Here is a 25,066-nt window from a genome sequence, read left to right as displayed (position 1 = left end):
CACTCTGCACATGGTCAATGGCATCTCCTGCTCATGGTTTACACACAGATGTTGCAAGACATTGCACTTCAGCTTTCTGTCCACTCAGTTTTTAGTAAGATTGCTAAATAAATGCCTCCTTCCACAAGCTTGTGTGGTTTTTTTTTTAAAGTCCTTCCTTTTGCCAGCTTCCTCTCCTTGCTGAACCAGCCGTGGAGCTTAGCATGAAAATAAAGTGGGCTGGGAGCACAATCTTAAAAATCTCTCTCTCCATATTAAGACAATGGTAGGCGGGTGTTTCGGGTACAGCTAATCGCTCAGGGAGCCACAGATGGTGAACTGAAAGAAATGGAACAGAGCCGCCCACCTATTTTTATTCATTTATATTAAAAATATTTGCATTTGGGGGAGGTTTGTTTTGGCACGATTAAAAAAGAAAGAACACATGACAACAGGAGGCCTCATTTCTTGGAGCCCCTTTGCTTCTTCTTGGAGACTTTGGTCTTGTCCTCGATCAGCTTCACCCCCTGCTTCATAATCTCCTCCCGGTTGGGCACGTAGCTGTGGTCGATGTCGGCGAAATTGAAGGCCTCTGAGGAAGCGAAGGAAGACATTTCGTGAGGGAAACAGGCAGACTCGAACGCGACAGGGGAAACAGGCGAGCAGGCAAGCACGCCTGAAGCCGGAGCAGGAGGTGAGGAAAAGCCTCTTCACTTGGAGCCCGTCTTTCCATTCAAACAAGACTCAGGGATTATAATTGGGAAAACACCCGAAAAAAAGCCTCTGGGCCTATTGAGAAGAAATATGGGATGCTCTTCTCTTTTCCTGGCTCCAGACATGGCAGACTACAGTATCCATCAACCCCAGCTAGTGTGGCCCTTGGGGGTGATGGGAATTGTAGTCCAGTGCCTCTAGAAAACCCCAAGTTTGAAGACAGCTGCAGAATTGCCATTTCCAGGGTTCCTTGGGATCAAGAAACAAAGGCAGGGCAAAGATATTTTATATAAACACACTTGATTGAGAATCGATTCTGTTGTTTCTCCAACAGCAAAGAATGTGCGGATCCACCTGAGGAGGCTTACATACCTCTCACATCCTCTTCATCGTCCTCGAAAACAATCCTAAGGTTCTCCCGTTCGTTTCTCGTACTTGCCTCTAGGAAATTCCTCACATGTACAAAATCCTGGACAGATCAGAGACGGGTTAGAGCTGAACTGCGCTTGTGACCCCACGGGTGGCAGAGAGTCAAGCCCACTTCCACGCCCTCATCGCTTTATCGGCTTTGAGGGGGTGCTCGGAAATCGTCCCCCTCCGCCCTGGTATGAAAAGCTTGACGTGCAAATAGGGCTGAGATGGGGGATGAAACCTCTGGATAAGATCTGTGGGGCTGAGAGGAGACAGCAATGCTCTGGGATGGCCCTCCCTCCCTCCCTCCTGGCGCCTAGCAAAACTGGGATTAATTATAGGAATTTAAAGGCATGTCTTACAAATTTAAGTGTACTGTCCTAAGGGGGAAATGGATGCACACAGTAAAGATCGGGGTGAGTGAGGAAGGGAAGGCTAATGGGGTTCCCCTAAAAAGCCCTGATAAATAGGGGTGCATTTTGCTCTTTTCTGATCTACGTTATATGAGCGCTCAGCGTTCTTTTGTGTCCTCCTTTATCCTGCAGAATAAATACGTGCCCTTTCATTGCAAGTGTTGTCTTTTTCTCCCACCTTGTAGGGAATTGGAAACTGGCCCACCGAGGTGCCTCGCCTGTTGATTTTTGCAAAAAAAACCTACCCAGAAATCCACCTGCCCTCTTCTGTGCACGGATCGACCTCCGGAGAGGGCCGGCACGTCTACTCACCTCGTTGGTCTCTTCTTGGCTGAAGTCATAGGAGGGCAGGTTGGACATCTTTTGAACCAGGTGCAGGAGCTTGGCTTCGCAGAACTGCAGCTTCTCAAACACATCCCTGCCCTCTTCAAAGTCCTCCTCCTGAGACCCAAAAGAAAGATGATGTCCAGGGTCGGAAACCCAAAATTTGGGTGCGGGGCTTTTAAGCTGCAGTGATCTGGAATTGCAGTGATCTGCAATTAAACTATAAAGTTGCAATAGGAGAAATGGGATGAAACGGTTCAGATTGGGGAAGGCAGGGTTCACTGCCCATCGCTCAGCAAAGGGAGAAAAGTCCGTGACGCTCAAGCCTACAGAGATATAACAGGGAGACCCCTCTGTGAGGGGCTGCGTTGGGTGACGGAAACCTTTGAGGGGACAGCTTGGGCTTCTTTCCCCGACAGCCACCTGTCCCGCCACCCACAGAGGAGGATCTTCTGTTCCACCCTCAGCGGACCCGAAGGTCGGGCGGGAAGGACGTCTCGCCCACAGCGCGGCTTACCTGGCCGGGCACCTGGATGCCGCACAGCCTCAGCATGAGGTTGTCCACCCCGTTCTCGAAACGGAGGAGCAGCTCCTGGTTCTTGGACGCCTGAGACTGGACGCGCTGGAGCCTCTCCTCCTCCTCGGCTAGGTTTCTCTGCAAATCCTCCCTCAGTTTCCTCAAACTGGGAATTGAGAAGGGGCACCATACCCGGCTTGGGATTTTTGCAGGGTGGGGTGGACAGAAGGACTTCCCGAGATCCGCTCGCACGGAAGGAGACAAGAGGGAGGGGTAAAGATCCATGTCCAGGAACCACCCTCCCCATGAGCATCCACGGCCCCAGAGACCCACGCCGGGAGGAGTTACCTCAGGAAACTGGGGGTCTGGTGGAATTTCAGCTCGGCTCTCACCAGCTCCAGCTCCTTCAGCTGGTCCTTCAGCGCTCGGCGCTTCTTCTCCGACTCCGCAATTTGCTGCTGGAGGTTCTCCTCGGATTTCTTCTGCGCCATGAACCTCCCGGCGATGTCCTGGAGAGGGAAGACAGAGGGGCCTGCACCCAACCCAAGGAGATCCGGTGGAGCGGGGGGGCAAAAGGAAGGGCTATTTTAGGTGTCCTTTCCCACCATTCTGGGAGCGCCCCCCCCCAAAAAAAAACAACAATAAAGGGAATTCCCTTCCAAGATGGGGCTGGATCCGGGCCAAGGTAGCCGAAGAAGCCTAGAACGACCATACCCAGAGGTGGGAGCACTGGACGGCAGATTTGACCTTTTCCACCTCGGAAGTCACTAAGCCCTGATACTCGATCTGAGCTTTTGAGCGCTCCAGTTTTGTCCCTGAGGGTGGGAGGAAAGCAAGAGGAGGGGATCAGGACCCTCTGGCCCCTTTCCCGCCCCTCCATGCACGCATTTCCCACTCCTGCGCAGGAGGTCGCACGCGGGGCAGCCCAAAGACAAGCAAGCGGGACTCCTGATCCGAGCGCTCACGACCGGGACTGGATGGTGGTCCCGATTCTCTTCCTTTCATCCAGCATCTCTACCTCTTGCTCCTTCGTGGCCCATCAGGGTGGGGAAGTCCAGGTTCATGTCTCGACGAGCTTGCTGGGGAGAAAAGGGAGGGGGCGGGAGTCACAGAGAGGCTGGGGGAGCCACGGAGGTACACTGCCCCTAAACATGGAGGCTTCACCGAGCTAATCAAACTCACCTCTGTGTGGCCCACAAACTTGGTCAAGAAGGCATGATTAGGGTGTTGTTCTGCTTGTGATTTCAATGGACTTATACCCACCCACATCCTTTTCTTTCTCTCTCTCTCCGGCCGGGAGGCAATCAAGTTAAAACAAGGTCACATCCTGAATCCTGGCTGCGTTCCCCCGACGCCGGACCTGAAACTCACCATCTTCCGGTATTTCTCGCTGGTGTCCTTCGTCCGGATCCGTTCTATCTGCTTCTTCTGGCTGCTCAGCATATTTTCCCTGTTTCTCTTCTCTACAATTAAGTCCCGTTCGGTGGCCACCATGTCTCCCTGGAAGACCATCACAAGGCATGACGGTGGGTGGGTGGGAGTAGAGAACGCATCTCCCCACCAGTTTTGTTTCCCGCTTGACCCTCCAGGTTTCCTCAGCAGGAAACTTGTTCGGCCCAACTTTACAGGCACCCGGGGGGTCCTCTCTTGGTCTGAAGCAAACGCACGCCGTGAAATCCACCCCGTGCGGGTTCCTTAAAAGGACCTCGCCAAGCGCTGGAGGAGAAACAGACGGAAGGGCGATCCACGGGCTGAGAATATGCCCTTTCGAGGCGACCCCTGCCTTTCCCAGGGACCTCCACCCAACCCAGACCAGAAGGGGCTCCCTGGCATTTTGGTGGTGCAAAGGGGTTTACACCTTTCTCTGCTTCCGTCTAAGAACGCGCGGCCAGCCCCTCTCCGCCGCTGCTAGACCATAACAAGCCCCGCGAAGGAAAGTCGTCCGTTGGCATCTCTGTGCAAAAGCGTCAGGATCCTCGCCCTCTCACCTTGGCGGCCTCCATCGCTTCCACCATATCCACAGTCATGAGATTCATCCCCTTCAGCTCCACCTGGTAGACGGCCACCCGGCGCTCCAGGTCGTCCAGGGCGAAAGGGAGATGAGCCAATTCCTGGCAGAGACGGGGCAGACGGGCAGACCGAGGCGGAGAAACGTTTGGGCAACTTCAACCGAGGAAGACAATGTGGAACCTCGCTGGCAAAGGGGGGGTTTGCGCCTCACCCACGAGGATCTGCCTCCCATCATCCCCTGGGGTCCTGAAACGCCCCCTCCTCTCCAGGCTGCCACTCACGTCTCTCAGCACATCCATCATCCTCAGGTACAGGGACCTGTTTTTTTCAGCCGTCCTGATCTTCACGTGCATCTTCTCAATGTCGTTCTCCAGCTGACGGATGATCTGCGGGGCGTCAAAAAACAGGCCCCCAAACTAGGGCAAGCGCGACTCGGGGGGGGGGGAATCATATGCCAGGGGGGTCTTTGCATCCATTCACCGCCCAAAGAGGGGCCCCTTTCTGCACAAACTGCCTTTCTGGGGATGCTTGAAAGAAGGTGCGTACAACCCCATCCACCATTAAAAGCTCCTTCCCTTCCTTGGGCTTTACAATCATCTGCAAGGTAGACCAGCCCGAGAGAGAGGAGGGCAGTCTCATGTGACTTTTGTGGGTCAGAGGTTTTTGGCATTTTAATCTCTCCCTTTCACACTCTTGTGCCCCGGTGCCAGGGCTGAGAGGGAGGCCGCCGTCTGAGCGGCCGAGGCACCTCGTGGCAAGGGAGCAAAGATGACAATTTGGTGGGACAAATACATTTCCCAGGAACTCCTAACGTATTTCCCAGACACCCTAAATGCATTTCCCAGACACCCTAAATGTATTTCCCAGACACCCTAAATATATTTCCCAGACACCCTAAATGCATTTCCCAGGGACCCTAAATGTATTTCCCAGGGACCCTAAATGCATTTCCCAGGGACCCTAAATGCATTTCCCAGGGACCCTAAATGCATTTCCCAGGGACCCTAAATGCATTTCCCAGACACCCTAAATGCATTTCCCAGGGACCCTAAATGCATTTCCCAGACACCCTAAATGCATTTCCCAGACACCCTAAATGTATTTCCCAGACACCCTAAATGTATTTCCCAGGGACCCTAAATACATTTCCCAGACACCCTAAATGTATTTCCCAGGGACCCTAAATGCATTTCCCAGACACCCTAAATGTATTTCCCAGACACCCTAAATGTATTTCCCAGGGACCCCAGACCAGAGAAGAAAGACAGGAATGCATTTAATGAAACAAATGCATTTCCAGAGATAATCCTGCCCATTAAAGGCACCTCCCAAAGCCCAGGGTTCACCTGCAGCTGGGCTTGAACCCTGGGATCCGCTGTTTCCAGATCGATCAGCTGCTGCAGCCTCAGCTGGAGATCTTCCAGGCGTTTCCCCCGCCGCTTCACTTCGTACAGCAAGACGTTGTGGGCGTTCATCCGGTCAAAGACGTAGCTGCTGAGCAGCTCCCGAGCTTGCTGGAGGAAGGAGGGAGGTGACCAGAGGTGGGCAGCCGTGGGTCCCCCAATAAGTCCGTGGCACCTCAATGTGGCTTTCCTTTGCCCTGTTCTCCCCAAGGACCAGGCGTACATTTGTCTAACCCTCTGAAAGCTGTTCAAGCCAGCAGCCCTTCTTGTTTCATGTGGCAAGGAGTTCCACAAACTGGAACGTTTTTGTTTTTTGGCTTTAACTTTGGATCGTCGTCCTGATTTCACAAGCTAAGCAGGTTCAGCCTTGGGCGTGACTTGCCGGACAGACCGCCAGCTCAAGCTAGGACGGTACCATACCTTAAAACTTGGAGAGCCACAGCTGCCCACACGGGTCTAGAAGGACCAGGAGGTCACTCAAGATAGCTTGGTGGCTTAGGTCTCTGCCCGCACTGGGCCTCCTTAGCGGGGGCTGGACTCCATGACCTTACAGGGTCCCCTTCCAGCCCTTGCCGTTCTAAGACATCCCACGGCAGGCAACCTCTCGGGGAGTTGCAGAGCTTTGCTCGCCGTTACCTCCATGGAGTACTCGGACATAGTGGTTCTGAGGTATCTCCTGTCCCGGCAGGCCCTGTTGATGGAGACGTGGTCATACTGCAAAGAAGACGGGAGACACAGAGAGAGGAAGAGAGAGGGAGGAAGAGAGAAAAAAGCTCTTGAGACCACCAAAGAGGGCCGTTCAGGGCACTGGGGGTGTGTGTCTCCCTGCTCTCCATGGTGCTGATTCTGGGTCCACCCAAATCAAGCCTACGGTTGAGTTTTTTTTGGGGGGAGGCCCTCCTTGACTCAGATTCTCTCTCTTGTCCCGTTGAACCCAGTTCTGGGGAGGTGTCTCTCCCCCCCCCCAGCAGGCCATGACTTGTGAGTCGTGAAACCTCCTGAACCCAAAAGGAATCTCGCATCCCTTTTCTGTCTCTGCAGGCCCAACATGCCAGAACATCTCTCTTTTTTTTAAAGGGGGAACTCGAACCAGCAGGATGCGGCCAGAAAGTTTCGGGTGGGGAGGAAGGCCACCCCCCCCGCCAGGAAGCCGAGGAGGGCCAGATCCAGGCCCCCAAAGGGCCCACCCCACCCTTACCTTCAGCGAAAGGTCCAGCTCGTGCACCTCTTCCCGCAGGGCCCCCCGCATAAACCGGATCTGCTCCCTGTTCTTGGTGACCGTCTCCTTGATGCCGTCGGCAAAAAGCAGCCTGGCTTGTTCTGCAACAGAGGGGCGGGTGTGGGGTAGGGTGGGGGAGAGAGAGGGAATGTATGGGGTTTAGAAATGAATGCTCCGAGGTGAACGGCTTGTGATCGCCGGAAGGACAAATCCTGGGCCAGGGAGCATCTTTGACCTGACCGGCCAGCTCCACCCCTCCCGCCACCCCAAATTTCTCACCCTGTCTTTTTTTATGAAATGCATTTGATCACAACACCAGAGGGGTTACCTTGGAGGCGGATGATGGCCCGCAGTTCCCGGATCTGATCCTTGATGTCTTTTTTCCTGTGGAACTTCATGGCGGCAGAAAGTCGGGTTGACGTCCGGACGGGAAACCTGCGTGAGAAAGAGGGAGGAAAACGTGAAAGTGATACACACACACGCACACACACACAGTCCTTGTGCTCTTTTGGCTCCAGCAGAATCTAGCCCTTGGAGTGAGTGGGGGGGAAGCCCTACATCACGGCACTGTGACATCACACAGGCCATTGTGACACCTCGCGGAGGTCGGGGTCTTAGAACTGGGTCCTTGTTCTGATCGGAATGGCCACCTAGAACCGGCCACCTGGCCCCTCGCCCGGTGCCTTCTCCCGCCCAGGGGGGGCGGCTCGGACGTACAGGCAGGACCCCCCCTTCCCTCAAAGAGATCCTTCCATGTCAGGAGAAGGAGGGACGGCCGTGGGGGCAGGCGGTGAGTTCAAGGGAGGCCCACCCTCCTCCCAGTCCCCCCACACACACCAGAGGTCTTCTCTGAGCATGCGCAAAGTGCAGCTCTCTACCCTACCTGAAAGAAAGGCAGGTTTGGAACCCAAGCCTTGCGGGGCTGGGTTATCTTTTTCGACCATGGACCCAGAGAGCTAAAAGGGGATCCAAGCAGCAGAACAGTCTGGGGTCAACACACCCACCCCAAAGGCCCCCTCCCAGGCTTTGAGGGTGTCCCGTAAAGATCGCGGCCCCCTTCCCCTTGGTCTGGTGGGGGCTGTTTTTGTGGGGCAACCAAGGAGACTTCAGGATTTCGAATACAGACTTTATGGGACGAAGGCCATGTCCCCTTCCTTTTTCTCTCTCTTTCTCCCACCGTTTGCACCCCCCAAACAATCATTAACTAAAGCAAACAGGAGGAAGTGGCCGGAAATATCAAGGGTTTTGAGGTTGCTCACCCCAGCTTGGAAGCAGCTTGCAAATAGGCAAAGATCACACTGGGGCTCTGTGTGTGTGTGTGTTGGCGGTAGTGATGGGCGGCTTTCTGGAAGTGGGTCTTTTTTCCTTATAGGGCCTTCCCTCCCTCCCTTGGGCCCAACCAGAGAGATAAACCTCCAGGACTCGAGACATCATACAACTGAGCCGTCATTTGATCTGAAATCTGATTTGAGCCCTAGTGATGTCTGATGGAGGCCACTTTTGGTGCTGGGATATCAGGCTCACAAGAGAAGAAGATGACGGTGTTGCAGCCGAAAAAGCCATCCACTCGCTTCCAAATTACCGGCGGGAACAGCTTAGGCTGCGACAATCACACAACATCAGCACTCAAGGAAGCCTGTCTTCTAACAACAGGCTGTCTATAATGTAGAGCCGAGTGATTCCTTTCAGAATCTCAGTCCTTGAGCCACAGATTGAAATGGTTTTGGGGTTGGGGTGCCTGAGCAGGTGGGGGCATGGGACTGGGAGAGGGGGCTGAGGGGCTCCTTCCCGTTCCGCGCCCCCCTGGGCCCTTCTCTCTGCAGCTTGAAACACCTGGCTTCCCTAACTGGCAGAAGCAATGGGGGACCTCCCACCCATCCCAAGGACATTCACCCTGCCCAGGGCCTAAAAAGGACCAAAGTCTGGATTGCTTCACCATCAAAAACAGCAGGACGACAACCTTTGTACTTCTAACCACTGGGGCAGACCCCTCAGTAGCCAAGCACAGAAAGAGAGACAGAAAGAGAGGGACGAACCCCAGAGGCAGTCATGAGGGTCCAGATGCTTCTCCTCGGCTCCGCCACCCTTGCCTTCTTCGCCCCAGCCGGAGGGAACCCCCTGGCAGCCACTGGGGCCGGCATCATCCCCATCCAGGAAAACTTCGACGAGGCGCGGGTACAGGGCTTGGGGGGTTAGGGTTGTCCTATTGTGTAAGGGCAAGGGAGATCCCTGAGGACAGATCTTTTTTGGGGGGGGGGTTTAAGGGATTTCGGACTGCGACACCCAGAATCCCCTCCCGGCTGACCAGGGGGATTCTGGGAGTTGTAATCCCAGGGCATCGCCTCCCCGTGCGCTACTCATGGGGCAAAGAGGGGGCTTGAGCAGATCAAGTCTACGCCATGTTCCTTGAGGGCCGGAGGATGCTGGTTCCACCGCCGGGCGCAAATAAATCCAAGCGACCGATAAAGCGGAATGGCGTGGAATTAGTTGCAAGATATTAGAACAAGGAACGGGATGTTTTAAAACCACACACAGAGACACGGACGGGGAGGAAGCTGTACTTGGAAAGGGAATGGTCGGCTTGTTTTAAAAGACAGGTTGCTTCTGACCCTTCCCTTGCTTTTCTAGTTCTATGGGAAATGGTACGGGGTGGCGCTCGGCACCACCTGTCGCTGGATGAAGCAGCACAAGGAGCGCTTCACGATGGGGACGACGGTGGTGGGTCCCGGCAAGACGCCCGAGGAGATCAGCTTAACCTCCACCAGGCTCAGGTGGGCTGTCTCTCTCTCTCTCTCAAAAGCCCCGAAACAGCATGTGTTTGGGTGTATGTCTTTTTGAAACAGCCCTCGGCAGTGACCTGGTACTCTGAGGGGTAGACTGCCCCTTCATCTGGAGGCTCCATTCCTAGCTGCCACGGTCTTTTGGCAGCTTGGCGGAGCCCCACGGCCAGATCAGACCAAGGATCGGCTGTTTTCTGACTAGCCTTCCTCCCTCCTGCCCTGGCCAGAATTACAGCACCCATAATCCCCGAGAGGTTGGTATTTGGGGAAGAGCAAAAATGTCTAAAGTTGGAAGAATGACAGACCTCCATGCGAGCCACCGCTGCCTAGCCACCCACTCATCCTCTCTCTCTCTCTCTCTCCTTGCAGGCAAGGGCTCTGTAGCCGGGTTACCGCCGATTATCAGAAGACCAGCACCCCGGGGAAAGTCACCTACTACAACTCCAGTAGGTTTTCAAAAAGAGGGTTCCCAGACCTGCATTTCCCCATCAAATCGTGAGGTTTGGTCTGTCCCCCAACTCCCCCTTTCGTCTTTCGCCCTAGAGTGGAAGGCGAACGTCGAAAACTTCGTGGTTCGCACCGACTACGACGAATACGCTTTTGTCGTGATGAAGAAAAACAGCAGCCACGGATTCACCACCACGGCCAAACTTTACGGTACGCGGACCCCCCCGGGGTGGGTGGGCTTCTGCGTGGCGCTTTGCACCGAGGCAGAGGTGCCTTTCATGGCCCAGCTTTGGAGGCCGGGTCCTCTTGGAACCGGGGATGGCCGGCCCTCCGCTTTGTGATAGAAAAAAGGATCGGTTGATTTTGTTTGGGAGCATTGATCGAAATGGCGTGGGGACCCCCGGGAGAAATCATGGCCGTCATCGGCTGGGGGGTGGGATAAGACATCCTGACGAGCATCCTCTCCCTGGTCCTTCTTCCTAGGACGGACTCCGGCGCTGCGGGAAGACCTCGTGGCTGAGTTCCGGCAGTTCGCTCTGGACCTCGGGATTCCTGAGGACTCCATTTTCCTCCTGATTAATACAGGCAAATGGGGGGGGCTAATGAATTAGGGTGGTGGAGGGGGACAGGTTGTCTCTTAGGTGAGAGGGGAAGGGGCTCCCTCAATGGCTTCCCTTCCTCGCCCCTTTAGAGGCTGGGTTCAGTTGGGGACCCCCTCCTCTCCCCTGCCTTCCTGTGACCTCTTCTCCGGCCACCCCCTCAACCCTGCCCCTCTCTCTCTTTAGGGGAATGCGTTCCCCCGGAGACCGAATCCGAACCACAGGTAGGTTGGGAAGGGGCTCTTTTTCGGGTCACAGAAGCCCTGGGGGGGGCTTGTCCTGCGTGGGGGCAGGGGTCACGCCCCAGGTGAGCCCCGGCCCACCCAGGACCTATTTGCCTCCGTCCTGGATTGTCAGCGTGCATCCCCAGGGGGAAAAAAGACCAAAGGGGCACGGGGTTTATTGTGGCCGTGAAACCATTCCCTAACCATGTGCCTCTCTTTTTCCGCCAGAGGCTTCGGAGGGCCGCGTTTTCAGAGGAGGAAGGGTCTGCTGACGGCGCCTTGCAAACCTTGGGGGGCAAAAAAGAAGGTGGGTTTCACTCTCTCTCTCTTTCTGTTACAAGATCAGCAGCAAGGGTGGCAACTCCTTGGCCAGACGGGTGCCTTCTAGGACTACAACCCCCATCATCCCCCAGCCGCTGCCAACAGGGCCCTTTTCTCCTTCTCAGACTCGGGAGGGGCAGACGTGGGTCTCAACGGGGCAGACGTGACCATAAAGTGGCCTCGTCACCCATTGTGTGCCGTTCAATACAGAGTTTAAAGAAGCTGACTTTTTAAATCTTTAACTCCCATCGTCCCCCAGCTGGCCACGCCGACGGGGGAGGGTCCAGAAAAGCAACTTCTCATAGGTGACGGACAGCCCCTTGAGGATCATGTCAGCGTGTGTGTGTTCCCCCCCCCCATGTCTTTGAAAGACATTTCAAAGATTGCAGGGGCAAGATTTGGCTGAGACCCTTTTGGGGTGCATTTGGAGCGGGAGGGGAAAGGGAGTGGGCCCCGAGGCCCTCAAGAGGGGAGCCCGTTGCTGACGGGCCCCTCCCTGGCCCTTGTCTCCCCCAGACGACTGCCGGGTCCCCATGCACCCGGGCCCCTGCTTGGGGATGATCATCCGGTATTTCTACAACACATCCTCCCAGATGTGCCAGGGCTTCGTCTACGGCGGGTGCCTCGGCTCCAGCAACAACTTTGCCTCGGAGAGGGAGTGCCTTCAGACGTGCAGGACGGAGGGTAAGTGCCGGCGGAGCGTGGCCCCTTCAGCGTCCCCGTCGGCCAGGTTTACCGGGCCGACCCCTGTCCCTGTCCACGCCAGACAGAAGCACCGGTTGACTGTAGCCAAGGTTCACTGTGGGGTCCGTCCCCCGAAACTTTGAACACCTTCTCGCTCATGGATCGCTCTGGGGTTGGCCGCTGTTTTAAACTTCTAGCCGTTGGTTCCGTTGCCCCTTCGTTGCTGCCATTCAGCAAGCTTGCAATTTCTCGGTTTAAAAGGGCCTTAAAAGAACACCTTGAGCAACACACGTTGGAAAGTTCTTAAGCCACCGGCTCAAAAGGGCATCCAGAAAGCACTCAAAAGGTTCTGAAAGGGGCACATGAAAACCGCCTTAAAAAAATAATCAGGGCAATTCCTCTCCTGCTCTGTCCCTTGCAGCCGCCTGCCGCCTCCCCATCGTCCCCGGGGGCCCCTGCAAAGCCGAATTCTGGGCCTTTGACGCCCAGCAGGGCAAGTGCGTCACCTTCAACGGCTGCGGGGGCAACGCGAACAAGTTCTACCTGGAGAAGGAGTGCAAGGAATACTGCGGTGTCCTCCCCGACGGTACGGCCCTTTCCCCTTTCACCCGGGACAGGACGGAGGGAGGTTGATACTGGGGGGCGGATAGAAAGAAGGCCACCTGCTTAATTACATACAGGATCCTCGACAAGCTGGAGGATCATTTTAATGGCTGGATCCTGGGAGTTACAGTAAAACAGAAATGTTCTTGGTTCTGGGATAGACTGCCACTGGAAACAGAGGCTCTGTTTATGTACCACGAATCGCAGTTCACAGGGCCGGAGGCAGATTTTGCAACCCATTTGAGCTTTGGCTACCCCTCCCTATACCCAGATGCTCTTTGACCCTCCAGGTTTCAGGCAAGGGCACTTGGAGCCAGGCAGCTGGTGGGAACCGAAAACGTACCTCATAAGCCAGTAGAAATACTAGCCAGGCCCCCACGCGGCTTCTGAAATTTCTACTGGGGGCCATCGAAACACCAGTCTGTGCCAAAGTTTGAGAGGGTCAATGACTACTTCTCCCCAAATCCCCAGTTTTGGGAGCAATGGGCTGAAAGAGTATGTATTTTTCCATGTATGAGACTATACTTTTGTCTAAAATCTTTAGACTAAAAATTGAGGGTCTTATACAGGGAAGTAAGCTGAGGAGAGAACAAAAACAAGTGGAGGGAAAAGCAGGGATCAAAGCGATCCTGCAACACTTTGATCCCTTTCCCCCTACACTTGCTAAGCCCCACTTAGATTTCTTAAGTTTGGATTAGAAAAGTGGGGGAGCGTCTTATACGCAGAAAAATACAGGTAGCTCTCCGCAGTGCTGGCTGAGCCAGGCCTCTGCGCCCCCTGTGCTCTGCGCCCCAGCGGGATATGGGGCTGTGGGCAAATTCCCCCCCCCCAGTCACAACAGGCCAAGGGAGAGCCGGAGCCAGCAAAACTGGTTTCCAGCCCTCGGAGAAACCAGCCAGACCGCTTGCCCCTTCCGATCCTCACCACGATGAACCCACCTTTTTTTTTTTGTTCCTTCTCCCTCTAGGGGATGATGAGTTCCTCCAGCTGGGATCACAGTGAGGCAGCCTTGCAAGGGCCAGAAGCTGCTGTTTTGGCCCCGTCACACACCCCCTCCGGCAAAAACAAACCTAGAGAAGGACAAATCTAGAAACTGCAGGAGGTTGTGGCTCTCATTTCCACACCATGAGAGATTTGAGGGTGGAAATAAATAAATAAATACATTTCCAATGTGTTTTTTGTGGGTCTGCATTGCTTGCTGCGTTTGCCAAGGGGGTCCCTCGTCTCCCCCTTGGTTTTTCTTTCTGTTACTGCGTGCTAAAAATGCTAATAATAAGCATACTAATTAACAAATTAAAACCGGGAAAGTGGAAGAAGGGGGGAAAAGGAGAGGGAGAAATACACGGATATCCTCATTGCCCAGGTATGGGGCATTCACACGAACCGACCGAAAGCGTGACCGGCCGAAAAAGTTCCCTGGCGGATTCCCACCATCAGGGGGCGCCAGAGACCAGGTATTGAGGTCTCTTCGGAAGGTTGGGATCTGAATCTAGGGGCCCAGTCAGCACCACACGCGCTTAAGCATCACAAGGCCGGTTCAGAAGCGACAGCCCCTCTGCGTCCGTAGCTGCCTTGCACATTTATTTATTTTTCTCTTTTATAGGGTATCTTTTCTAATTTCGAGTTTTGCTCCCCTGGGCTGAAGGCCTTCTTCAAGTCTCTCCCCCCGCTCCGCTTTATCCTCATACACAACCCCATAAAGAAAGTTTGGTTCGGAGGGGGGGGGGGCGCGTGTCAAGGCTCCCCTGGGGCTCTAACCCCTGGACCACGCAGCCTCTCCCGGGGCGCCTCGTGGGGCTGGTGGGTAGATGCCCCAGAGTGGGGGGGGGGTGAGGCTGGTGCCCTATCCCCCCCCCCCCCGGATTCCAGGCAAAGCCTTTTTCGCGGTTGTCTTCCTGGGTTTCACTCTGGCACCGAAGGGGTTAAAAAGGAATTTCCCCCCCCCCTTAATATTCCCGGGACTGATTCCCCCCCCCCCCCAAAAATGCTTTTTCCAAGGTCTGTACCGAGAAACTAGTTCTGTGCCTCCAGACGGGGGTTGGTGGCTCTCCTTTCCTATGCTGGCTGGCGGATGCTGGGACTTGTAGTCCAAGAAGGGCCACGTTCCCCCCCCTCCTCCGAGATCGGCTTATTTTTTTTTTCATGGGGGTGCATTAAGACGCCTCTGAGCAGCCCATGAGCCGCGGCGGGGCGGCTGATGAACCTGGAAACCTACGGGCACAAACCAGCCTGCCTTTTTGCTGCCTGCCTGGCCAACAAGTTACTAGTCCTCAAAGAGGCTGCCTTTAGCCCCGGAGCCTGCCTCCCTCCCTGGCTTTGGTCCTCGGAGAAGAGGGAGTGTTTGAGTGCCCCTGGGGGGTGTGTGATCAAGCGTGGGTTAACCCAAGGGGGGGGTCAGAGGAACCCCTCTGCACAGGAAAGGGGGGTCCCTCTCCTCCTCCTCCATCATCACAGCAGCTCAGAGCCTCCCCTCTCCCGATATCGGGGGGGGGGGGCTGGGGGCTCCTGCAGCAATTAAAAAGAATAAAGCCATAGAGGAGCCCCAGCCGGCCAAGGAGCTCAGTGACCCCCCCCTCCGATTTTCTGTGTGGCTGGGCAGGCTGAATGGGCCCCTTTCAGCCCGGGGTTGAGTGGCATCTCCGCCCGCCAGGGACCGCACAGTCCCCCCTCCTTCTCCCTGGCCCTCTTTGTGCCCCCCATCCCCACCCCACCCCAGGCTTTTTTTCCTGGAAAAGAGAGAGCCTCCCCTCGGCAGTGCTGTGGGGGGGCAGGCGTGGGGCTGAATGGGGGCCAGGGAGGGGGGATGAACAGGGCGCTGTGGGGGGGGAAAGATGTGCAGAATACAGATGGGCACAAATGGGGGGCTGGGGGGGGCAAGCCGGACCTGCCCCCCCAGCCCCATATGTGATGCTGGATGGACTTCCTTAGGGGTCCTCTCTCCTGGAAGGGGTGTCCCCTCTGAGTCTGATCAAGGGAGGCGGGTTCAAGGACCCCCAAGCCGCTCACCCTCCACTGATGTGGGGAAGCCTCTGACATTCAGCTCCACCTTTGAAGAAGGGTCCTGTGGCACCAGGAAGCTTGCCGGCTTTATGGCCCACCTCTTCTGAAGCCACCGAGAGAGACCCTTGTAGGCCTATGAGAAAAGAGAGGGGGGGAAATCACCTTTCTGAGTCTGTGGAAACACGGGAAAGGGGAGGGGGGAAGCCACGGCTCGTGGCCAAGGATGGCATTCAGTGGTCCAGTGGGACGGACGTTGGGCATCTGCGTTTCTCCAGGACTTTCCGTATTTTCTCTTTGTGCCCCGAATTCCACCCCGGTGGTTGCGCGCCTGGTGTCGTGGTTGTGCGTTGTGTCGTGGTTGTGCGTTGTGTCGTGGTTGTGCGTTGTGTCTTGGGCTGCCGGGTGGCCACCCTCTGTGGGTTGAGCAAAGCCAGCCTCTGGACGAGCCGGCTGGAGAGAGAGAGAGGAGTGTGGGTGGGATGGGGCCCGAAGGGATCCCCCCCCTTCCTTTTCTCCCTTTTAATGCAACACTATGAATACAAGGGGGGGGGGGCTTTCCTTTGGCCGCTGTTTAATGGATTTGAATGTGAAAAGGTAGTGGGATTTGGGGGGGGAGGCAAGGGGGGGCTTCCCTCTTTGTTTGGCCCTATGACTGCTGGCATGGGTTTCTTTAGCATGTGGAGGGCAGAGGGCCCCCCCTTTCTTTTTCTCCCTCCCCCCTCCTGCCTGTCCCCCCCTTTTTTTTTGGCCTGGCATTCATTAGCATACCAGCTGCTTCTTGTGATGGGGGACCGAGGGGGGGTGTTGAAGAGGTGGGGGGGCGCCCCACAGAGGCGTCCTGGGAATGAATAGCCAGGAGGAAGAGAGAATAGCCTTCTCTCTCCCCCCCCCCCCTTTTCGGGAATGTGGGGGGGCAAAGGCTGTGAATGGGAAGGAGAAGGAGAGGCTGGAAAGATGTCAAGGCGGGTTTGGAATGAAAGAAGAGGGAGCCCTCAATGGGGTAGGGGGGCGAACGGGTGGGGGGGTCTACCTCGGTGGGTGGGGGGCAGAAAAGCAGACGGAAGGAAGGAGAGTATGGGGGGGCTGGCGGCCGCAGGAGTGTCTGGAACCGAAACCAAAAGGCGATCTTTCTTCACCACACTTACAAAGGAGGGTGTGCGGAGGGGGGGGGCTGCTAGCAGGTCGGGGGGGGGAGGATACAAAGGGACACCCATTGGCGTAAAAATGCACGTTGTGGTTTAGAAATGGGGGGGGCAACATCACCTCTGGTCTGGGGGGGTTGTGCTTTGCCCAGGCCAGATGTGCAAATGGGGGCTGAGTCTGCAGTGGGGGCTTGGCTCATGGGGGTGTGTAACAAGCAACATCCCCCCCACCTACAATCTCCTTCCCTGCTTCTGGGGGTTTCGATCAGGGCTGGCCTGGAGACAACCCAAAGGAGGACTGCCCTCCATGAAAGACACCCTGATCACAAAGTGTATACTAGCAGGCCGAGGGATGGCCCCTCTCCTCCCAGGGAGAACAGCCTGCCGGATCCTCGGAGAGCAGTCAAGACGGCCAAGAGGGTAGCCTTACAGGATCAGTGGCTGAGAAACTGGGTCTGGAAGGCGCCCGCTCCCTCTTTCATGACGTAGCTTCGTGTTTATTAGCTCAAGCATCCTGACAATAGCCCTTGAAGGTAGGCCGGTGCTTTGGCCCCGTATGGCAGAGACTGCAACGAGAGAGAAGCTGAATCAAGATTAGATCCTCGTCAGGCCTGGGCAATGCTTTTTGCCTAACCTTCCTTCCCTGTTCGCCTGGAGGCGATCCACGCTCGCCACGGGCGAAGGGCAAATTGAAAGCCGGCCACAGATGATGGGTACCACTTGTAGTGTGGGATTGGAGAGGTTCCAGAGGCAGATAGATTCCTCCTTTCCTGGGGAGAGACTCTCTTTGGGATATGAACTCAGGACAACACAGAACTGTGGCAGGACAGATACGTGCCCCCCCCCACGCCTGACGCTGTGAAATCTGCCCGGCGCCAAAAGTGAGACCTACAGAATAGTGGCTAGTGATGATATCATTTGGGCAACCTAGGCAAAACGGTTCTTACCCTTCCTTCCATCTCAGGGAAGAGTGAGCGCTGGTGCGCCTTGATTTAAATTTGGGGAAGCCCTTCCCCAAAACTCTGCAATTTAAAAAAAAGAGAGAGAGAGAAGAAGGAACTTCACAGAACAGGCAAAGTCCAAAGGAGAGAGGCGGGTCGGCGATTCCCGATTCCAGCTCTTCTTTTCTTACATTTCCAAGCAGTTATTCGGGGAGAGAATTCCTTGCCGCTGCGGCCGGCTCAGCAATGAGAGGTGTCCAGTCTCCCTGTTCCGGAGTCAGCTGCGTAAACAAGAACCTAGAGGCCATCAGAGGAAACACTTAATAGATTAATTTGTGGATTTCGGTCAAGCGGCCGGCCGGGAGCTGCGGAAAACGAGGGGCGATGCCAAAGAGGCATCCGGGCGTGCATCTCTAGGGCAGAAAAACTGGGCAAGCTGGGGACGAGAAATGACCCAAACATCACCAAGAGGCAAAACGGGCGAGGGTCACCTGGTGTCTCCGATCTCCATTGGCACAGGATGAAAAGCTAGATCTTCCATGAGTTTTGGATTATTATTATTTTTTCCCTTCTCTTTCCAGCCAAAAATCTAGAATACCCTTACATGCGGAAGGAGGCCGTTCAGCTAGAACGCAGGACGCTCCAGTCGGGAGTGTTTGTGAATATTCTGTGACTCCCTTTCGAAGTGGTTTCTTCCCCGCGCGGGTGAATCTTTGGCTGGAGAAGCGAAAGCTTCTGTGTCCCCTTTCAAGGGGTAGCCAGAAAGCTGGCCTAGACAGACAGACAGACAGAGAGATGCTGGCGGGACACATTGAGGGTGATGACTGTGATTATTGACAAATAGCACTGTGTCTAACATTTTATAGTGATCAGTTCTTACAGTGAGTTTATGGGAAGCAGGGGAAGAAGTAACTTTTTCTTTCTTTCTTTCTTTCTTTCTTTCTTTCTTTCTTTCTTTCTTTCTTTCTTTCTTTCTTTCTTTCTTTCTTTCTTTCTTTCTTTCTTTCTTTCTTTGTGCTGGGGTCAGTTTCCACAAATAATTCTCTCTCTCTCTCTCTCCCTCTCTCTCTCACTTCCAAATGGAGAAGCAGGGGGCCCATTGTTCATAAAAGCCAGGCTCCCCTTTCCAATCCCCCTGGTAAGGAAAGGATGATGAAAGAGGGTCCTCCCTGGCCATAAGCTTTTCAGCGGTGCAGCGGAAGCTCCGAGGGGCAATCATTGGGGCGATTTCTTGGCAAAAACATGGTGTCGCCGGACAACCCGGGGCCGACGCAGGATTTTCTTTTTGTCTGTCTGCTCCACAATTATATGCCACAAGATAGAGCTCTAAAACGAAAAATGTCCCACAACGTAGGTCCAAGCCTCCCATAAACCATATACACGGGGGGGCCGCTTCTTAGGGAGGAATGAGAATCCATGCTCAGAAAAGTTCTCCCCCCCCCCCCAATCGCAAGAAAATCAGCCGGGAGGTGGTTGTCCTGAAAAAGGAGAGGGATTTTTCCTTTGGATGGGGTTGGGAACCACCGCCATGAAGAGCAGGATCTTCCCGAGTGGCCTTCCATTCATCCTGAGGATGCTGAGAACGGGGGAGGGGGGGGGAGAAGAGCATGTTCCCTTTTCCCACGAGGCCCTCTCAAAAGTTTGGGAAAGTTAGCTTTCTGGACACAACGGCAAATTTTTAGGGGAGCCCCATCACTGGAAAAAGGCACATTTGGGAGAGCTAACGGCTCGCCTATTCCATTCCAGGACGTGCCAGAAAATTCACACCGAAAGGTGAGAAACCATCCCGGACCCCATAGCATTTTTTTGGGGGGGGGGGAACCCACATGGAAGAACCTTCTGGGACTCACTTTTGAGGCTTGTCATGAGCTTCAAAACGCAAACGAAGCAGCATTTGGGGTTTTTTTTGTGGTGTGTTTTTTTTGGCACGTTTAAATCGGAAGGAGGTCCTCCATGTGTTTTCTGTAGCTAACATTGGGCATCAGGAGCTTTAGATGGGGGAAAAGAAAGTAAACATAGCAGTGACAAAGAGACTCTTTTGCTTTTTGTTTTTTTTTTATAAAAAGATAAGTGAAAACATTTATTTATAAATTTCTCACCCGGGACTATGCAATGCTATCGTAACACTTCAGAATACGCCGTCCTGTACACCTGCTTCTTTTTTTTTTCTCCAAAAATCCAGTTAAAACGTGATCATAGAGTGACCCACAAACAGCTTCAATATAAGCCTAACGTTCTTAACAACTTAATTAACATAATTAAAAAAAGAAGGTATTTGCCATCTAGGAGGGAACAGGGAAAGCCACATTCAACCATCACGTACAGTACAGAGATAAATTCCTCTCAGGGGCGATCCGTTTATTTACCTTTTTTTTGTTTTGTTTCACTTAACACTTGACAATTCGAGGAAACCACATCTTTCAGAATTAAAAAGAGAGGCTGCCAAGATGATAGGCAAAAATAAGGCTCATTCATGGCCTCCCTCTCTTTTTAATTTAAAAAGAGAGAGAGGGAGGAAGTGAGTGTCCATTTTGGAACCCAAATTTCCCAGCCAAACAATAAGGAGGGAGGGGGGAAAAAAACCCAATTTTCTTTTTCAGGATGGGAAGAGAGGGAGAAAGCATTCTTAAAAGGTTTGGAGGGGTTGCATAGAAGAAAAAAAGAGAAGTATTTTAAATCCTATGCCTTCAAGGTTTGGAATCAAAAGCACCCTGGCGGAAAAGTGCAAGCTCCATGGGCATCGGTGGGGCTTACTCCAGAGTAAACCTGCTTCCAGGGTAGGAAGAAATTAATAAGGCCGGGCAAAACAGGAGGCGGGGAGCCCTCCCTCTGTACCCACAAATTTATCCATTTTGAGCAATAAATCCCCTTCCTCCATGCTCAACACAAGAAGTCCCAGCCCAGTGGGATTGGGGTGGAGCTTTAAGGAACTGGAGGTGAGGGAAAGACCCCCCCCCCCAGTTTGTTAAAAGGGAAGAAAAGGCTGGAAGCAAAAAAAAAAAAAAAAAGGATCACGCTACAGTCCATTTCACTCCCCCCTCAACACAGTTTCACAGTCTCCAAAGGCAGATTTTTCTCATATTTATATATATATATATTCATATATACAAAAATATAAATATGTGTTAACATCTTTACAAACGCTCCCAAGAGGTTATTTCTTTTCCCTTTCCTTTAGAAAACTGGGTTCGAAACCAAGACCTTTTATCCTACAAACGACCCCAAATCTTGAGATTCCTCAATACAAGCTACTCTTTTTTTTAAAAAACAACAACAACTTTTTTAAAAAATGAATAAACATGTCATAAATGTTATGACATTTTATTGTGGCAAATCCATTTCAAAGAAACAAGATGGGGGGGGGGAACCAGAAACATTATGTGCAACTCTATAAAACAAGGGGAAAACAGCAGGACAGATTCTCCTTAATGGAGAATCTTGAACCCAAAGCCCTCATTCACGAGAAAGGTGGGTTTCACACACACACACACACACACACGATTGGCGAGTGAAATTACAGTATTGGTTCTGGGGGTGGCAGGTTTCTGAAGAGAAAGCAGAATAAGTCAGTGCAAAGGGGGGGGGGTTTCTGGCAGAATCACACGCAGAAAATACAACCCCCCAAAGCATAATTCCATGTCCACCCACCTGCCACTGTATTTCCAAAGCACTCAAAATTCCCTTCAAACAAAAAGCCTGATTCACAAATATATATCTATATTTCTATATATATATATATATATATATACACATATCTGCACACACATACAAGATAAATAGTTACACCCAGCCCAAACACAGTGGAAAATTCTCTTTAAAAAAGGTTTAATGGCTATCTGAGAAGGAGTGGAAGGGGTGGGGGGGGGAGAGGAGAGACGAGCAAGATGGCAGTATAGAGGGATCTCTTTAGTGCATACAAAAATAGGGGTTTTTTGGGGGGGGTCCGGGTGGGGTGGGGGAATCAGTCACTGACTTGAGGTGGATGCCATTCTCTCTGTGTTCATGGAGGTGTTTTTTGTCTGGTTGCATCACCCCAGAGCAATACAGCAGCATTGAAATGGTACATGCAGTCACTTTTTATTTTTTAAAGTCCTTCTTCTTTCAAAATGTCTCAGGCCCTGGGAAGGGCTTTGCAGAGTGTTAATTTTAAAAAAAATTGATTTATTTTTTTTTCCCCCAGCAGTTTCTTCCTTTCTTTCCCAGTGCCAGCAGGGGGCGCTCGTGACTTTCTTTTTTTTCTTTTCTTAGAACTTTTATACAGTATTTTCCCAGGTTTTGCTGGTTCTTCTCTTTCGGCCTTTTTGTCGTCGTCGTTCCCTCCACTTTTGAAAAGGGCTTGGCTCGGTTCACCCTCTCCCCTCCCCCTAAAAAAAAAGCCTCCACTTGCACACCCACCCAGAGAGCGATCAGGAGCCAGGCTACACCTATGGGATGGGGAGGAGAAAATAGACCAGCCAGGTCCCCAAAAAGGAATAGGAGAGACCCCAAATTTTGCAGTCCATTCAAAACTATAAATTTCCACGAACTATTGGTGTTTAGGAGGAATCTGAAGGAGGCGGGCTTTTAAAAAGAGAGAGAAAAAGGCGAATAAAATGCAAGCGCACCCTCCCCGACCAGGAAATCCAGAAAGGGAGCCTGTGCTTGATAAGGGGGCGCCTCCCGTGTGCCCCCCCCAAAATCGGGGGAGGCAAGAAAGCCATGGCCATAGGTGGGGTGCGGGGGGGGAGGAGGAGGAGGCGACGGCGCGCAACCGAGGTAGATGATGGAAGAGCCAGCCGGAGGGGGAAAAGGGACGGGGGGGTGTCTAGGAGACATGGGGGGGTCGTCGTTTTGTGTTACAGGAGGATCGAGGCGCACCGGGGACGGAAGAAACCCTCCCCGCGTCTCTTTTGGGGCTCCGTCTCTGTCGCCCGAGCCCCCCCAAGGCAAAAAAGGGGGGGGGCGACGTCGGGATTCCCAGCAGCTTTTGACACGGCGGGTCAGGAAGGGGGGGACATCTTCAGCCTCGCCGGGCTACCCCCGGATCCTCCTCCCGCTCCGAAGGCAGCGGGGCAGGGAGGGGGGATCGCTGTCCCCCGGGGGGGCTCCGGCGCCCCATCGTTTGCGCGCACGCGGTCCGTGGCCGCCCCCTCACCGGCTGCCGCCCGAGGCGGAGTACTTGGCCTTGGTGATCAGGTAGAGGACGATGTCCTGGTGGCCCCCGAAGGCGGCGATGTGGAGGGCGCTCCAGCCGTCCCGGTTGGCCAGCCGGATGTCGGCGCCGAACTTGACCAGCAGCTTGACCAGTTCGAGATTGCCGTCGATGACCGACTGGTGGAGGGCCGTCTGCCCCTCCGGCCCGAAGGAGTTGACGTTGAACTCGCAGCTGCTCATGCTCTGCAGCAGCGACTGCAGCTCCTGGGTGTTCCCCTTGCGCACCGCCTCCTGGAAGACCCGCTGGCTGGGAGGCGGAGGGGGCGCCGGGGGGGGCGGTTGGGGGGCCGGGCAGGTGGAGAGCTCCGCCGGGCCGCCGCTCATGGCTGCCCGCCGCGGCGGGGGCTCAGGATCCGGGCAGGCACCGGCGCGCCTCCGAGCATGGGAGAGCCTACTCCTCCCACCGCCGCCCCGGATCGCGCAAGAGGCGGCGGATCGGGCCCCGGGCGGAGAGAAGGGCGCCCCGACGGGCAAGCCCGGGCCGGGCGCATCCACGGCGGGCTGCCCCCGGCGGGCCGGCTCCCGGGGGGGGGGCAAGCAAGCAAGCAAGCAAGGAAAGGTAGAAAGGCGGGCAGAGCGATCCACCGACGATCCACCGACGATCCACCGACGGGGCGGGCGATCTCTGGTCCTTCTCCTCCGGTGCGCCTTTAGAAAGGCTTCCTTGGAAGGGGTGGGGGGGAACCCCGCGCGATCCGCCCCGGCCGCCTCCTGCCCCGCTCGGCCCGCTGCGTCCCCGGGTCGGCCTCGGAGCTCTGAGCCGGCCAGGCCCACCGGGGGCGCCTTTTAGACGGGCCTCTTTGGGGGGGGGTATTTGCATAACAATGGCCGGGCCCGGTGACGCGGACCGCCTCTCCCGGGTGGGGGGGGAGGGAGGGGAGGGGAGGCCTCTGATTGGCCGCCGACCAAGCGGGAGGGGGAGGGCCTAGGAGGGAGGGAGGAAGGGAGGAGAGGGGGGGTCGGCCGACCAGAGACCCCCCCTCGGAAGGAGTCCGCGGGGATGCAGAAGAGTCACCAGGGACCCCCCCCAGCTCCGATCCGAGGCAGAAAAGCAGGAAACCCCCCCTCCCCGAGAGACTGACGCCCGGAATGGATAGGATCGGGGGGGGGGGTGCAGACCATGCGCTTTCCCCCCCCCCGCTTCCCAGGCTTTGACTTCCGAGGAGACCCGGCGGGGAAAAGAGGAAAAAAAAGACCCGTCGCGGGACTGGCTGGTGGTGATCCAGGCCGAGAGAAGAAGGGGCGGGCGGTGGGGGGGGCAGAAGAGCTTGGGCCCCGATCCAGCCCCCCCGGCGCTTGCTCCCAAGGAATTCCACCCCCCCACCGTCCACGCGGTTGAGGATCGAGGCGTGCGCCGAAGACAAGCCCAAGGATGCTCCCCAGGGATCTTAACCCCCCGACACACAGGATTCCTGGGAAAACTTACTCTCAAGGAAGCGCGCCTGGGAACGGCTTCGTTTCTCCCCCCCCACGAAGGGCCGGAAGGGGTTTGGAGGGCAGCCGCGGCGGCGACGGGGAACCGGCGGCGCCTTTCTGGTTCGACCGGCTCCGGGCAAAGAGGAGCGGCTCCGGCTTCGCTCCGGCTTGGCACGGAAGGCGAGGAAGGACGCGGGGCGACGGCGAGGGGCCACCGGGAGAGCAAGAGGGAGGCGAAGGCCGGCGCCAGCGGAGAAGGGAAGAGAAGAAGGCGGCTTTGGAAATGGGCGATCGCCGGGTCCCCCCCCCCCAGGCGCTCAAAACGGATCGGATCAGCCGGACCCCCTCCTCTGAACCAGATTCATAGGGCGCCCCCCTTTTCTTTGGGGAACCGGGGTTTATAAAAGGGGGGCCTTATCCTGACCCGCCACACAGAGACAAGCCAGAGAGAGGGGGGGTCTGATGGATAGACGGTGTGGATCTCTTGGGGGCCGCGTCTCTGTGGGTCTCCCTAGCCAGGCAAGGTAGAACCATGAAGCTGGAAGGGGCCTCAAAGGTCATCCAGTCCAACCCCCTGCTCAAGGCAGCGCTCACCCACCTCCTGAAGCCATGGGTTCGGTTGTCATACTGCTCTAACACTTAGGAAGTTTTCCCCCTTGATATTCAACCGAAATCTGGTTTCCTATCACTTGAGCCCATGAGGTGGGCTGCTTCCCCCTCGAAACC

At 55.0% G+C, this 25,066-nt stretch overlaps 3 protein-coding genes across 4 annotated transcripts; 1 reads left to right on the top strand and 2 right to left on the bottom strand.

Annotated features, from left to right (window-relative positions):
• Positions 1 to 347: 347 nt before the first annotated feature.
• Positions 348 to 8,097, bottom strand: CCDC183 (coiled-coil domain containing 183). 2 transcript variants are annotated; one of them, XM_072984576.2, is made up of 15 exons: positions 7,874 to 8,097; positions 7,319 to 7,425; positions 6,970 to 7,091; positions 6,408 to 6,485; positions 5,715 to 5,882; positions 4,650 to 4,754; positions 4,347 to 4,469; positions 3,730 to 3,858; positions 3,377 to 3,437; positions 3,073 to 3,173; positions 2,707 to 2,867; positions 2,359 to 2,524; positions 1,830 to 1,958; positions 1,066 to 1,162; positions 348 to 571 (listed from the first exon to the last, which is right to left on the bottom strand). In XM_072984576.2, the coding sequence occupies exons 2-15, from the start codon at positions 7,386 to 7,388 to the stop codon at positions 441 to 443; spliced, it is 1,641 nt and encodes a 546-aa protein (XP_072840677.2). In that variant the 5' UTR covers positions 7,389 to 7,425; positions 7,874 to 8,097; the 3' UTR covers positions 348 to 440. The 2 variants fall into 2 exon arrangements, with proteins under 2 accessions (XP_072840677.2, XP_072840676.2); XM_072984575.2 differs by lacking the exon at positions 7,874 to 8,097 and adding an exon at positions 7,549 to 7,694.
• An 832-nt stretch (positions 8,098 to 8,929) lies between these two features.
• Positions 8,930 to 13,822, top strand: LOC110087433 (protein AMBP). The gene is made up of 10 exons (XM_020809118.3): positions 8,930 to 9,165; positions 9,619 to 9,761; positions 10,140 to 10,216; positions 10,314 to 10,427; positions 10,701 to 10,802; positions 11,003 to 11,040; positions 11,269 to 11,347; positions 11,878 to 12,045; positions 12,467 to 12,631; positions 13,616 to 13,822. The coding sequence occupies exons 1-10, from the start codon at positions 9,040 to 9,042 to the stop codon at positions 13,648 to 13,650; spliced, it is 1,047 nt and encodes a 348-aa protein (XP_020664777.3). The 5' UTR covers positions 8,930 to 9,039; the 3' UTR covers positions 13,651 to 13,822.
• A 5,945-nt stretch (positions 13,823 to 19,767) lies between these two features.
• Positions 19,768 to 23,894, bottom strand: NRARP (NOTCH regulated ankyrin repeat protein). Its single transcript, XM_072984577.2, has one exon. The coding sequence runs from the start codon at positions 23,246 to 23,248 to the stop codon at positions 22,862 to 22,864; it is 387 nt and encodes a 128-aa protein (XP_072840678.2). The 5' UTR covers positions 23,249 to 23,894; the 3' UTR covers positions 19,768 to 22,861.
• Between the last annotated feature and the right edge of the window lie 1,172 nt (positions 23,895 to 25,066).

Source organism: Pogona vitticeps, chromosome ZW-PAR, assembly GCF_051106095.1.
Source record: "Pogona vitticeps strain Pit_001003342236 chromosome ZW-PAR, PviZW2.1, whole genome shotgun sequence".
Lineage (NCBI taxonomy): Eukaryota > Metazoa > Chordata > Lepidosauria > Squamata > Agamidae > Pogona > Pogona vitticeps.
The sequence above is the reverse complement of the archived record's forward strand: the minus strand, read 5'-3'. Positions and strand labels throughout refer to the sequence as shown.

Coding starts and splice junctions, on each gene's coding strand:
- LOC110087433 (XM_020809118.3), top strand. CDS start 9,040: ATGAGGGTCCAGATGCTTCTCCTCGGCTCCGCCACCCTTGCCTTCTTC. Junction 10,217..10,313: donor AGTCACCTACTACAACTCCA/GTAGGTTTTCAA, acceptor CTTTCGCCCTAG/AGTGGAAGGCGAACGTCGAA. Junction 10,803..11,002: donor TTTCCTCCTGATTAATACAG/GCAAATGGGGGG, acceptor CTCTCTCTTTAG/GGGAATGCGTTCCCCCGGAG.
- NRARP (XM_072984577.2), bottom strand. CDS start 23,248: ATGAGCGGCGGCCCGGCGGAGCTCTCCACCTGCCCGGCCCCCCAACCG.
- CCDC183 (XM_072984575.2), bottom strand. Junction 4,470..4,649: donor TGATGGATGTGCTGAGAGAC/GTGAGTGGCAGC, acceptor CGTCTCTGCCAG/GAATTGGCTCATCTCCCTTT. Junction 2,868..3,072: donor TCCAGTGCTCCCACCTCTGG/GTATGGTCGTTC, acceptor TTCCCTCTCCAG/GACATCGCCGGGAGGTTCAT.